Source organism: Chelonia mydas, chromosome 10, assembly GCF_015237465.2.
Source record: "Chelonia mydas isolate rCheMyd1 chromosome 10, rCheMyd1.pri.v2, whole genome shotgun sequence".
In the NCBI taxonomy this organism is placed as follows: domain Eukaryota; kingdom Metazoa; phylum Chordata; order Testudines; family Cheloniidae; genus Chelonia; species Chelonia mydas.
Genome location: NC_051250.2, coordinates 31,686,096 through 31,700,375, shown reverse-complemented (window position 1 = coordinate 31,700,375; position 14,280 = coordinate 31,686,096). Strand labels below are relative to the sequence as shown.

Below are 14,280 nucleotides of genomic sequence, written 5' to 3'. Positions count from 1 at the left end.
TGGTGGCTGGAATGCTGCCGAGTGACATTGCTCACCTTTCTCTAGAGCAGCCAGGTTTTTTTAGGAGACAGCATAAGAGATTGTGAGGCTTTTGGAGGGTCCCTTAGGAAGGAGGGGACAGCTTACAGAGAAGGTAAACGTGTGAGGAACACGGTCAATTTGACAGGGAAATTAACCTTCCTAGAAGGGGTCAAAGAGTTTCGCTCTCTTAGAATGGTCAGGGCCAACTTGTTCCTTGTGCTCTCCTCCTCCTTCGAAGGCGGACCCTGGAGTCCCCCGAGGCAGGGTCTCTGTAGGGAAGCTCTCTCTGCTTTCCCAAAGCAAAGGATGAGTCTCTACCAAACTCCACTGTTTCTTTGGGCTTTTGGTTCCATTGCAGTGGCTCCCCGCTGAAGTGAATGGCATTTTAAAGGGCGTAGTCTACAGGTACAGGCAGGTGTGATATAGGCATGGATTAAGGCAGTAATGCAAAAGCCTAAAAGCCTCAGGCTGGTAAGATTTTTAACGTAGCCAAACAAGGCCCCAGGGGCAAAGAACAATTTGATGTAAGCAGCTAACCAATAAAGTGACCCCAGATTATGTTATCACGAGATAGCCATGGCCCAACACCTCAGGATATAAGAAGTGCGATAAAACTGTGGATATTTAGAAAACAGATACTGCAATGTACCAGATAAAGCTGGTTCGAGCATTCTGGGGATTCTGCGGACATCAGATGTCAGTCCAACCACAAAAACACCATGGTAACTAATTGACATATGTGCTAATAAGCTTGAGGTAAAAGGTCTAGTAATCTATGGGAGAAGGGCACCCCAACATTAGTGGGATGTGGAAGTTCAAATAAGGAAGAGGGGCTGAAATGCTACTGAATACGCATTAGACTTAGTGGAGTCAGTATAACACTGTATCACAGCCTGCATGCCTGGGACAGGCCAAGACAATGACCACGGGTGATGGTGACATGGAAAATAATGATTAACACTTCAGGTCGTTCTGCAAGGGATGGAGTGAGTATATGGCTGCTCAGACGCTCATTCTATGTTCTCTCTATCTCGTTGGGTTGGAGTGTTTGTACCTTTGCTATCTGTGTTAGTAAAACTATTGCAAATCCAGAACGTTTTTGCTAAGTGCAAATGTTGCAACCGTGGATGCCAGGGATCCCAAGTGATTCTAGTAATACTGGGCCTGATCTTGGGACAAGAACGTACCAAATCTTAGAGTGTTAGCTGGGAATTCTTAGGTAATCAATATAGTTAATACACAATCATTTCTGTCATTGGAGGATTTTAAGAACAGGTTAGACAAACACCTTCCAGGAATGGTCTAGTTATTACGTAGTCCTGCCTTGAGTGCAGGAGACTGGACTAGATGACCTCTCAAGGTCCCTTCCAGTCCTATACGTCTATGATTCTATGCCATGAGGCTGGCCAGCATCCCTGAAGGGGTGTACAATGCTGCATGGAAACAATCTCCTGTTAGAGCTAGGTGTCCCTAGCCAACAGGTATCCTTTACTAACTTGGTTTCTTGGGACTTTCTCCATATGCTTGAATCACAGCCTTTGTATCTCACCTTCCCGCCCTCATAGAATGGGGACACCGCATTACCCAGAGATCTTATTTTCAAGTCCCCTGGATTGCTAGTCCTACAAGGGCATGGACTCTAAAGGGGACACTGGCCCAAACATGTTTCCATGTGAGCATCAGGGTTTCTCCAGGCAATACAATTCAGCAGGGACATTTCTACTGATAGGAACTCTTAGCTCCTCCAAGGACTCCTGCATGCATTCTCGTGGGTCACTAAACAGGCTACCCACAAAGGACACAGGCACCTTTGCCTTTTATGACAGCTGTATTATTCTCTCCAGTTTCCAAGACTCTCTCAGAAACCAGAAACGAAACCATCCTTACTGGCACATTCCATGCAACAGACAGGTTTGTTTCATTCCTGTGTTTTCAACAGAGGGGCAATATGCCCACCCATTTGGGGAGGTTGCTTGTTGTGTGTGAGCATCTGCCCGACTAAGCTCAGCAGCACAGCCCTGAGAATGCAGCTGATCATGCAGCCTATTCTCCTGTCCTTGGCTAGACAGTAGGTACCACAATAACAAACACCACACATCACCATGTAGGTTCTACAGAGAATGTTGTTTACTATACTTGCTATATTATTTTAATTCTGCAGGTAGCATGGGAATCTGTATATAGGCCATGTGTCTGTGTCTATACATTTCTGGGAGGGTGGGTGGTTCTTTGAAATGCTCTTCGGAACCAAGAGGACAATTCCTATCTGATCACACCAGTTTATAGGCAGGCTGGATATTTGGGGCTTAGCCTACATGGGAATGCCCTTTAATTACAACTTGTCAATCTAAACCTCATGTAAACATTGCTCTGAGTCGGCCATAGGGCAGTTACGCGAGAAAATAATTGAAACCAGGCAATTAGAGGTTGCCTTTGAAAAATTATGTCTAAGTTTCTAAGTAGGCAGACACTGAAGTTTCATGTCTCTGGAACACTGCATGAGCGGCTGTTTGCAATTGCCATTTAAAAAGGTATTTCATGGCAATGAAAGGCTTTCAGGCACTAACGTTAATTATCTTGTACTTCTCAAATGCCTTTCATCTCAGGAGCTCAACATGTTTACGTAAACACTGATTAATCCCACACCTCTCTTGCAAGGTACATTAGGGACAGGACTATTACTCCTGCTTGATAGATGAGGAAACTGAGTCACAGAGAGGCAAAGTGACTTGAACATGGCTGTACAGTGAATCAGTGCCAGAACAGAACTACGGTAGAACCTCAGAGTGACCAGTCAACCACACACCTCGTTTGGAACCAGAAGTATGCAGACAGCAGCAGAGACCAAAAAAAGGGGGGAGTACAGTACAGTACTGCGTTAAACGTAAATAACTAAAAAAATAAAGGGAAAGTTTAAAAAAAAAGATTTGACCAGGTAAGGAACCTGAGCTGGTTTCACTTAAATTCAGATGGTTAAAAGCAGCATTTTTCTTCTGCATAGTAAAGTTTCAAAGCTGCATTAAGTCAATGTTCAGTTGTAAACTTTTGAAAGAACTATAACATTTTGTTCAGAGTTACGAACAACCTCCATTCCCAAGGTGTTTGTAACTCTGAGGTTCTACAGTAGAACCAAGTGTTTCTGCCTCTCCCTTCTCTGTTCCTGCCACGAGAACCACCTGCCATTTTGACTTTTAAGGATACCAGCAAAAAGTGATCGTTTTACAGTTGCCAACTTCAGGAAGTCCCTTCACTGCACCACAGAAAATAAAGGCCATTAAAAATCACACCCCCGTTTAAATCAACTAAGCACTGCAGACCTCATGAAAACAAGTGAGTTCCTCCCCGCCAGAAGCCACGTACACACTGCTGGGGCAGTGAGAGAGGGCAACCCTGTAGAGCCCCCATCCCAGGCAGTGCTCTAGGAACTGCTCACACAGCTCCTTTCCAGGAACTAAAACAGGGCTTTGCCTTGTGCCTAGAGCAAGGGGATCCCTTCCAGCCCCACCATCTAAAGGCCCTGCTCCCCATTCTCGAGGCAGTTTTTGGCTTTTGCTCCCAGGCCCCTGGGATGCTCCCTGCTGTTGAAAGGATGAGGCGTTACAGAACATGCAGTGTCCTATGGCTTCCAAAACGTGCTCTTTTCTAACCACCCGCCACTCGCCTTTGTCTGGTAGATCCTGATAACTGCAGCAGGACCAGCTGAGTGGGTCACCATGTCCTTCCCTCCTTGCCTCTAGGTTCTGCTTCAGAACAGCTTTCCCTCCCCTCTCCCCCCGACCAGACTAAATCATCTCACCTCTGTTTGGGGGGCAGTTTGCCAGCCCTCTTCTCCTCTTCCTCCAGTCGCCTGCGTGCTTCTTCCAGCTGCGTCAGAGGGTTGGGGGCTGGGTTGGGCGGCATGGTAGGATCTTGAATGAATGGGTGAGAAGGCTGGGCGATGTTCCTGAGCTGGGCACTGACCCAGGGGTGCACAGCGACAGGGCGCTCGATGGAAAGAGGTCTGGGCATATCATGGGCCAGCTGCTTCTTGGCACCTGAGGAGCTTCACACACAAACACAACAACATTTGACCCATGCAGGCATGTCCCCTGACGCCTCTCAGTGCTTCACCGACTAGACACAGCGATCGCCCAGCCACCCTGGGCACTTTCTGCACTGTCACCCAGCTAGGAGGGAATGAAGAATACCATACATCCAGCTCCAGCGCTAGGGAGGATTTAGGGGGGTACCAAGGAACCGTCTGAGATGGAATTTTTCAAGGCCACTGGGGAGAGCAACCAGCTTCCTACAAAATGGGACCTGGGGTCACATGTGGTTGGGACCTATTTTATGAGTCATATGAGACATCCAATCCACGTAAATAAAACTAATAGGAGTTAGATAAAAAAGAGTGGTCACTCCCCGTGTGCAGTAAGGTGTTCGAGATGTGCCCCTCTGGGTGCCTCGCGTGCTCTCGATTGGAGGTTGTCATTAGCAGTATCCATTCAGGCCATGCACACGCTGCAGATATCCTCGTGCGCCTTGCTGCGTGGGCGAACTGCCCTCAGCTCCTTCTCCACTGCTGAGCCTCCGAAGGAAACTCCGAAGCAGAGGAGAAAGGAGGACGGGCAGTGCAGCACCCATAGGGGGCACATCTCGAAGAACTACAGTCAATGCACAGGTTATTATTCTCCGAGTAGTGCCCCATGAGTGCTCCAATTCAGGTGACTCCCGAGCAGCATCCCCATAAGATGAAGGCAGCTTCGGAACTGAGTCCAGCACAGAACTGCATTGCCAACTGCCGCATCAGACCTAGAGGCACCGACTCAGGTGTAGTGCCTGGACCATCACGGAGCAGCTCTGCAGATCTCAGATGCCGGGACATTTTGAAGTAAAGCCTACGTCTAGCCTGAGACCTCGCAGGGTGAGCTGCCACACCAGAACAGGGTGGAATGCTGGCAGCAGCGTACAAGCAGTAACACCCCCAGAAATCCATTTTGATAGTCTTTGGGCAGAAACAGCATGCCCTTTAGATCTGTCTGCAAATGAAACAAACAGTCTAGATTTACAAATGATTTAGTCATATCCAGATTGATGGCTAACACGCTCATGACATCTACAGCACGGAAAGCAGTCTCCAGATGGGAATTCTGGGGTTTTGAAGAAAACTGGTGGGTAAATGATCTGATTGAGATGAAACTCAGAAGACACTTTAGGAGGAAACCTGGAGTGTGGCAGTAAGGAAACCCTGTCCTCGTAGAACCCTGTTAAAGGAGGGTCTGCCATGAAGGCCCTGATCCCTCCGACTCGGAGGGCTGATGTAATAACCACTAAAAAGGCAGTCTTGATAGACAAATACAGTAAAGAGCAGGTTGTCAGCAGCTCAAAACATTATTAAGAACAAAATTAAGGTCCCAAACTGGGGTGGGGACTTTCACCTGTGGAGAAAGGTTTTCCAGACTTTTCATGAACATTACAGTTGTAGGGTGAGGAAACAGCGAGAACTCCTCAGTGGTGGTATGAAAAGCTGTAAGGTGGCCAAACAAACCTTGAGAGAACTAACTGACAGTCCGGATTGCTTTCATTGCAGCAGGTAACCCAGAACAAGCGGAAGCGAGGCGGATTTGGGAACAGCTCCCTGGAGTTCACACCAGTCACTAAATCATCTCCGCCTTTTGAAGGTAAGCATTTCTGGTAGACTCCTTCCTACCATTTAGAAATATCTGTTGTACCTCTGCAGAACAAGCTGACTAACCCCATGAACCATCAAGGAGTCATGCCTTGAGGCGAAGAATGCTCAGATTGGGATGCAGCAGTGGATCGTCCTGGGAGAGCAGCAGAGGAGTGTCTAGGTGAAGCAGGTAAAGAAACCATGCCTGACTCAACTACGGGGCTATTAGGATAATTCTGGCCTTGTCCTGTCTGATTTTGTTCACAATTCTGAGAATCAGAGGCACCAGGGGAAAAGCATAGAATATCATAGAATATCAGGGTTGGAAGGGACCTCAGGAGGTCATCTAGTCCAACCCCCTGCTCAAAGCAGGACCAATCCTCAACTAAATCATCCCAGCCAGGGCTTTGTCAAGCCTGACCTTAAAAACTTCTAAGGAAGGAGATTCCACCACCTCCCTAGGTAACGCATTCCAGTGTTTCACCACCCTCCTAGTGAAAAAGTTTTTCCTAATATCGAACCTAAACCTCCCCCACTGCAACCTGAGACCATTACTCCTTGTTCTGTCATCTGCTACCACTGAGAACAGCCTAGCTCCATCCTCTTTGGAACTCCCTTTCAGGTAGTTGAAAGCAGCTATCAAATCCCCCCTCATTCTTCTCTTCCACAGACTAAACAATCCCTCACCTCTCCTCATAAGTTCCCTCAGCCTCTCCTCATAAGTCATGTGTTCCAGTCCCCTAATCATTTTTGTTGCCCTCAGCTGGACATTTTCCAATTTTTCCACATCTTTCTTGTAGTGTGGGGCCCAAAACTGGACACAGTGAGGTCTCACCAATGTCGAATAGAGGGGAATGATCACGTTCCTCAATCTGCTGGCAATGCCCCTACTTATACATCCCAAAATGCCATTGGCCTTCTTGGCAACAACGGCACACTGTTGACTCATACCCAGCTTCTCGTCCACTGTAACCCCTAGGTCCTTTTCTGTAGAACTGCTGCCTAGCCATTCGGTCCCTAGTCTGTAGCGGTGCATGGGATTCTTCCGTCCTAAGTGCAGGACTCTGCACTTGTCCTTGTTGAACCTCATCAGATTTCTTTTGGCCCAATCCTCTAATTTGTCTAGGTCCCTCTGTATCCTATCCCTACCCTCCAGCGTATCTACCTCTCCTTCCAGTTTAGTGTCATCTGCAAACTTGCTGAGGATGCAATCCACACCATCTTCCAGATCATTTATGAAGATATTGAACAAAACCGGCCCCAGGACCGACCCTTGGGGAACTCCACTTGATACCGGCTGCCAACTAGACATGGAGCCATTGATCACTACCTGTTGAGCCCGACAATCTAGCCAACTTTCTATCCACCTTATAGTCCATTCATCCAGCCCACACTTCTTTAACTCGCTGGCAAGAATACTGTGGGAGACCGTGTCAAAAGCTTTGCTAAACTCAAGGAACAACATGTCCACTGCTTTCCCCTCATCCACAGAGCCAGTTATCTTGTCATAGAAGGCAATTAGATTAGTCAGGCATGACTTGCCCTTGGTGAATCCATGCTGACTATTCCTGATCACTTTCCTCTCCTCTAAGTGCTTCAGAATTGATTCCTTGAGGACCTGCTCCATGATTTTTCCAGGGACTGAGGTGAGGCTGACTGGCCTGTAGTTCCTAGGATCCTCCTCCTTCCCTTTTTTAAAGATGGGCACTACATTAGCCTTTTTCCAGTCGTCCGGGACTTCCCCCAATTGCCATGAGTTTTCAAAGATAATGGCCAATGGCTCTGCAATCACATCCGCCAACTCCTTTAGCACTCTCAGATGCAGCGCATCCGGCTCCATGGACTTGTGCTCATCCAGCTTTTCTAAATAGTCCTAAAAGCATGAAACAGCTTTATCATCCAAGTGAGGAGGAAGGCATCCCCTAAGAAATTGCGACCTAACCCCCTCTTGAACAGAGCAGATGGCATTTTTTGTTTGTAGCTGTCCCGTTTCTGGAAACCCCCAAGCCTGAACTATGCCAACAAGAAACTGGGAATACAACTCCCATTCGTAGTCTTGGGAAAAATACCTACTGAGAGCATCGGCTGTGACATTTCCCTGCCCAGGAGATATACTGCTAGAATTCTTATGCAATGTTTCATAACCTTATTGCTTCGGTGCACAGGGAAGGCGATCTCACGCCTCCCTGCTGATTGATACAGAACATGCAGGCCCCATTGTCTGTCATGACTCCGATAGACCTATGTCTGATGAGAGGCAGAAAATGAAGGCAGGTATTTCTAACTGCTCTGAGCTCCAACAGGCTGGTGTGGAGGGTGGTTTCTTGGGGTAGCCATCTGCCCTATACTGTGAGAGCATTGAGGTGCGTGTCCCATCCTAACAGAGATGCATCCATGGTTGTGGTTACCATTGGTGTCAGCTGGAGGAAGGGAACTCCTGTGCCTATATTGCAATGAGCCTGCCACCAGTTTAGGGAGCATTTCACCCACTGAGGAACTGAACCTGTTTGTTGACAGTGGTTTTCAACCTTTTTTATTTGTGGACCCCTAAAAATTTCAAATGGAAGTGTGAACCTCTTTGGAAATTTTAGACATAGTCTGTGGATCCCCTGGGATCCATGGCCATAGACTGAAAACCACTAATCTAGGCTGTCTGGTTGGTGAGTAAACTGATCTAAGGCACCCCTGGAAACAGTGAAGAGTAACCTTGCACGTTCTGCCACAAAAGTGCAAGTCGCTATGTGATGTAGAAGTTGAAGACAGTTTCTGACTGAAGTCCATTTTTCTTTGGCATGAGGAAGTACCTCAGATAGAAGCCCCTTCCCCTGTGTTGAGTGGGGACCAGCTCTATCACTCCTAAACGAAGGAGGGAGTTTATTTCCTGTCTTGTTAAGAGCTCATGATACGCGTCCCTGAAGAGGGATGTGGAAGGGGAATGAGGAGGAGAGAGGTAGATAAAATGAATGGCGTAGCCTGATGATATTATCTCCAGCACCCGTTTGCCCAAGGTGATACACTCCCATGCTTGTCGGAAATGGGAGAGTTGGTCTCCAAATGGGGGGAGGTGGGCAAATCGCTGGAGCTGACAGGCTAAAGAGAGGGGAGGGTCCAAACCACCCATCATCCTGTCAAAACTGGTGCTTTGAAGATGAAGCCTGCTATGAACTTGTGCCGGGTGGGTTAAAGGATCTCTGGAGGCGACATCTCTTTTTGGAGGTTTCGTTGGTCTCTGAAAACCAGAGAATTGCATCGGGTGGAATATTTGAGTCGTTTGTCATCTACTGAATTTTCTTTTGTTTGCGGAGTGTAGATAACTAACAAATGTAATGTGACCCTGGAGTCTTTCAGGGTATGCAACGATTCGTTGGTATTCTCTGTGAACAACTTCAGACCATCAAATGGGAAATCCTCTACCATATTCTGTAATTCTCTGGAGAAACCAGACAACTCAAGAAAAAGGGGGTTCTTATATGGGTACCCAGAACCCTGGAGACATATCAATAATACTGAAGGTAGGTCTCCATCATCGATCTCTTCTTCCTCTAACGGGGGAGCACTGAGCGAAAGAGGAAGTGATGGTACCGGGACGTATAAGGGTCCGGAGACAAAGTGGTTCTTGGTACCAAGAGATGCTTGTTACCTGCACGAAACAGAGACTCTCGTTCAGCAGTCACCGGTAAGTCCTTCGGGTACCAAAAGTCTTGTGGCGCCGAGTGGCATTGCGGTATTGACGGCCCAGCACACTTGTCCCTGTAGGATGGTACTGAGGGTTTTGAGTACTTCACAGGTGGTGCTGCTGTAGATGGGGGCTTAGTTTTACATGGGACTTGATTTTCCGGTTCTTCAGTGCCCTGGATTTGAAGGCTAAACAGAAGTTACACTTCTGTAAGATGTGAGACTCTCCTAGACTGCAAATGCACTTAGAGTGTCTGTCGTTAACTGGGATAGCCTCTCTACGTGAGAGGCAATGTTTAAACCCTGGAGAAGGGGTATGCCCCTTGCATGTAGGATTTCCCTGGAGGAAATAAAACACTCTCTCAAATAACCAGTAACTAACTACCAAACTAAGCAGCTAAAGTAAAACAAACTCAGAACTAAGTCAGCAAGCAGCTGAGGCACGCACAATGAAGACATGCTCAGCTCCGTCTCAGGCTGTGGTGGGTCAGAAGGAATTGGGGACAGTTTGCCCATACAGCCTGAGATAGCTGGGGGGCGGGAGGGGGCATGAGGATATCAGCAGCGAGTGTGTGGGATGAACGGACACCGCTAATGAAAATCTCCGATGGTAGGCGAGTGGGGCACCCACGGGGACACTACTCGAAGAATATTCTCTTTCAAAATTCTCCTAATAGACTTCCATAGAGCATGCACTGGTAAGTGATGGCTCCATTTCCAGGCTATGTATCCCATTTGCTCACTATATTTTGCAATGTTGTCGTAGCTGTGTCAGTCCCAGGATATTAGAGAGACAAGGTGAGTGAGGTAATGCCTTTTATTGGACCAACTTCTGTTGGTGAGAGAGACAAGTTGCCGAGCTGACACAGAGCTCTCTGTAGCTCGAAAGCGTATCTCCTTCACTGGCAGAAGCTGGTCCAGTAGAAGATATTATCTCCTCTGCCTTGTGTCTGTCACTATTTTTTGGCATATCCATGTGCAGTCAGCGCTGCAGCACAGTGAGGGTCCTTCTCAAGCAGAACCAGTGGCACAGGGTGACTCATAATCAGTAACTCAAACTTGCCATGGCCTGGCACTCCGAGTCTCATTAACATGCTACGCAGCCAGACAATTGTGGGCACCACTACAGGGGAAGAGAGGAAAACAAGAGACTATCAATGAGCAAAAAGGAGACTAGCATGGTAAAGCCAAGTGCTGGAATTTCTTGCAGGTACAGGAGACACCCAGCACATCCAATCCTGCACCGCCAGGGCGCAGCTTAAGTTGGCCACATGTGCAGTCAGCACTTAGTTAATAATTCTGTTGATCATGTGCAGCCGGACTAGTATCCAGCTCCCGAAACTGCTGGCTCTCAGGGCTGGCTGGAGAAGTCACGGCTGAGTGCTGCCAGCAAGCCAAGCAGCCACGACTCTGAATCCAGCCAGACAGGGAGCAGATCTGCTGAGTTAGAAAGGGTCTTCTGGGAAAGTCTCTTTTCTGCCCACACATTAAAGGGCTGAATATATTCCAGGGCTAGTGCATCCTGGTAAGCCAGAGCTCTTGGGACTCTGGAGGGCATGGAACTGAACATAGCCACCTGCTGGCGCTGCCAGGGCGCCTGCTTCCAGCCCTCCATGCCTGAGGACTGGTTCTTGAGAACCCCTGTAACCAGGCTCAGCTAGGGCTGGGGGCGCTTTGATACAGCTAGGCACATGAGAACGCGTTTGGTCATTTTATTCGGAGTCAAAACACCCTGTCTGTAAAACCAAACCCCACACACCTGTCATGAACTTGTGGCATCTCAATACAGACTCTGGCCATCCCCACATGGGGCGCCCAAACAAGACGCAGGGCTCCCGAAGAGCTGAGCCCTCATAACTGTGCTCTCACACCTCTTCCCACTGCCCCGAGGAATGCTGCTGTACAATGGTATGCAGGCTCCACTCTGCCAAGCCCTTACCCATGGCTTGTTTTCTTATGCCTGCTGATCTCCTTCTCTCCTTCGATGATCCACTGCAGGATTTTCTGGTTCCTCTCCACGTCCTCAGGAGATCCGGGCATCTCATAGCTGGCACCATCACTTTTCCCTGAATCAGCCTTCTTGACATTTCTTTTTGAAAGTAGACTCGCTTTGCCACTGCAAGAAGAAGGCTTGAGACATTAGCTACTCATCTGAACTTCCAGACAGCAGAGAAGTGGCAGACTTGGGACACTTCTGCTTTCTAGCTACACTCAGGTGGCAGCTCAATGCCCCTGAATGACAGCCCCACAATCTGAACTGGTTTACAGAAGCTCAGCAACACAGCTTGGGGATATCCCAGTGATACGTGGAATCACCTCTGCCCTGCGATCCAACCCACCAGTTTTCAGTAGTTTAAATCAAAGACTAGACTGTGCTTTAGGCTGAAAGTTGCCTGGAGCCTGGATCACCCGGATATATCCCACCTAACCAATTCGCTACCACTGCAGGGGCCTTGGGCATTGGTGGCATCTTGGTCTTGCCTGTCCTCTACCTGTGCAACACAACAGTTTAGTCTCCTGAGGACTGAAATACTTTAGTCTACCCAAGTTATTGGCTCAAAGCAGGGATAACTAACTGGGTGAAATTGGCTGGCCTGGATCATCAGACTAGATAATCTAATGGTCCCTTCTGGTCTTAAATGCCATGAAACTAGGAAGGGCTGAGGCAGTGTATATGCCTGCTGCCCTCTGGAGCCAGGGGACTTCTCCATTGCCAAAGGGGTCACAGCAATGTGACACAATTACAGCTGTCAATTAATCGCAGTTAACTCACAAGATTAACTCAAAAAAATTAATTGCGATTAATAAAGTTAATCGCATTGTTAAACAATAGAATACCAATTGAAATTTATTAAATATTTTTGGATGTTTTTCTACATTTTAAAATATACTGTATTGATTTCAGTTACAACACAGAATACAAAGTGTACAGTGCTCACTTAATATTATTTTTGATTACAAATATTTGCACTGTAAATATGATGAAGAAAGAATATTTTTCAATTCACCTCATACAAGTACCGTAGTGCAATCTCTTTGTCGTGAAACTGCAACTTACAAATTCATATTTTTCTTGTTACATAACTGCACTCAAAAAACAAAACAATGTAAAATTTTAGAGCCTACAAGTCCACTCAGTTGTACTTCTTGTTCAGCCAATCACTAAGGCAAAAAGTTTGTTTACATTTACGGGACATAATGCTGCCCACTTCTTATTTACAGTCACCTAAAAGTGAGAACAGGCGTTCACATGTGTTCACATTTGTAGCTGGCATTATAAGGCATTTATGTGCCAGATATGCTAAACATTCGTATGCCCCTTCATGCTTCGGCCACCATTCCAGAGGACATGCTTCCATGCTGATGACTCTCGTTACAAAAAAATGTGTTAATTACATTTTTGACTGAACTCCTTGGAGGAGAATTGTAGGTCTCCTGTTCTGTTTTACGTGCATTCTGCCATATATTTCTTGTTATAGCAGTCTTGGATGTTGACCCAGCACATGTTGTTAGTTTTAAGAACACTTTCACTGCAGATTTGACAAAATGCAAAGAAGGTACCAATGTGAGATTTCTAAAAATAGCTACAGCACTCCTGGCTGAACAAGAAGTAGGACTGAGTGGACTTGTGGGCGCTAAAGTTTTACATTGTTTTATTTTTATTTTTGAGTCCAGTTATTTTTTTGTACATAATTCTACATTTGCAAGTTCAACTTTCATGATAAGGTGATTGCATTACATTATTTTTATTAGGTGAATTGAAAAATACTATTTCTTTTGTTTTTTACTGTGCAACTATTTGTAATAAAAAATAATAATATAAAATGAGCACTGTACACTTTGTATTCTGTGTGGTAATTGAAATCAATATATTTGAAAATGTAGAAAACTACCATTTATTTGAATATTTTTGGATTTCTATTATTAACAGTGCGATTCATCGCGATTGAATCGCTTGACAGCCCTAGATGCAATGCTTGGCAGATCATCCTGGTGAGGGAGTGAAAGACTGGGCTAAATGCCAAACTCTTAGCCTCAACATGGCAACATAGCCCAATCTTAGACCATCCGGCCAGTTCTGGATCTGAAATTTACCACCCAGAATAGGATTTGCCATTCCAGATCGGAGCATTGCTCCAAGTCTGGGTCTCTTCCTGCCACACAAGATCAGACTGCGGACTCATCGAGAGTCTGATACCCCAGGCCTCCCAAGTCCAGTGTTCTCCTTGATGCTTCAGAATAGGGCAAATGACTGAGTAATACCCCAGAGGGGAAACTCCTTCCTGGTCTCCCGGTAGGCTCTCTGCTTATGTCTTGAGTACACTGTGAAGCTTCTCTGCAACCAAAAGAGCTCACTCTTTATTTTACATCAGGGCTAGATTCCAGGAAACGCAGCAATCCCTGAGAGCCCGTGCCTGTAGGGTGCTGCCAGGCTGCAATGTGAACTGCCCCAGTGCAGGGCTTTTAGACTCTTCAACACCTACTCCCCCCAAGGACTATATACCAACCTGTCCTGGTAGAGTATTCGAGCAGCCCTCTTCCAGAGTCCTGCAGAACTAGCTCATGCCAGCCCATCATCAACCTCCACCCTCCCACCCCCTCTCCCTCCCCCAAATGAATCAATTCTGGTCTCCTTCCCCCACTTCTACTTTGTGGGCTCCTCTGCGCTTCTGCCCCAATCCCTCTGCTCTCTGGCCCCCACTACCCTACCCTTAAAGGGAAAGCACAACTGCTCTCCTCCCCTTCCTCCTGGGGAAAATGCAGCAGCTTCAGCCTCTCTGCTCCTCCTCCTCCTATCAAAGGAGCTGTGTTGCTTAGGCTGCTCAATTCTGTGTCCCACACCTCCCATCCTAGGGAGGAGTCAGTGACTCTCCAGGCCCACTCAGCCAGTTTGCCCACCAAAGCTCCTACTACCTGGGGCTTGCAGCTGAGTA

At 47.1% G+C, this 14,280-nt stretch overlaps 1 protein-coding gene across 10 annotated transcripts in view; it reads right to left on the bottom strand.

Annotated features, from left to right (window-relative positions):
* AXIN1 (axin 1) overlaps positions 1-14,280 on the bottom strand; it is a 173,263-nt gene that overhangs the window by 11,649 nt on the left and 147,334 nt on the right. For 9 of the 10 annotated variants that reach the window (XM_043523514.1, XM_043523512.1, XM_043523513.1 and 6 more), the window contains exons 7-8: positions 11,286-11,462; positions 3,818-4,063 (exon numbers count right to left, since the gene is read on the bottom strand). In XM_043523514.1, the coding sequence (XP_043379449.1) occupies positions 3,818-4,063; positions 11,286-11,462 (423 nt within the window). The remainder of the gene's footprint in view (positions 1-3,817; positions 4,064-11,285; positions 11,463-14,280) is intronic. The other variant, XM_043523515.1, reaches the window with a different exon arrangement.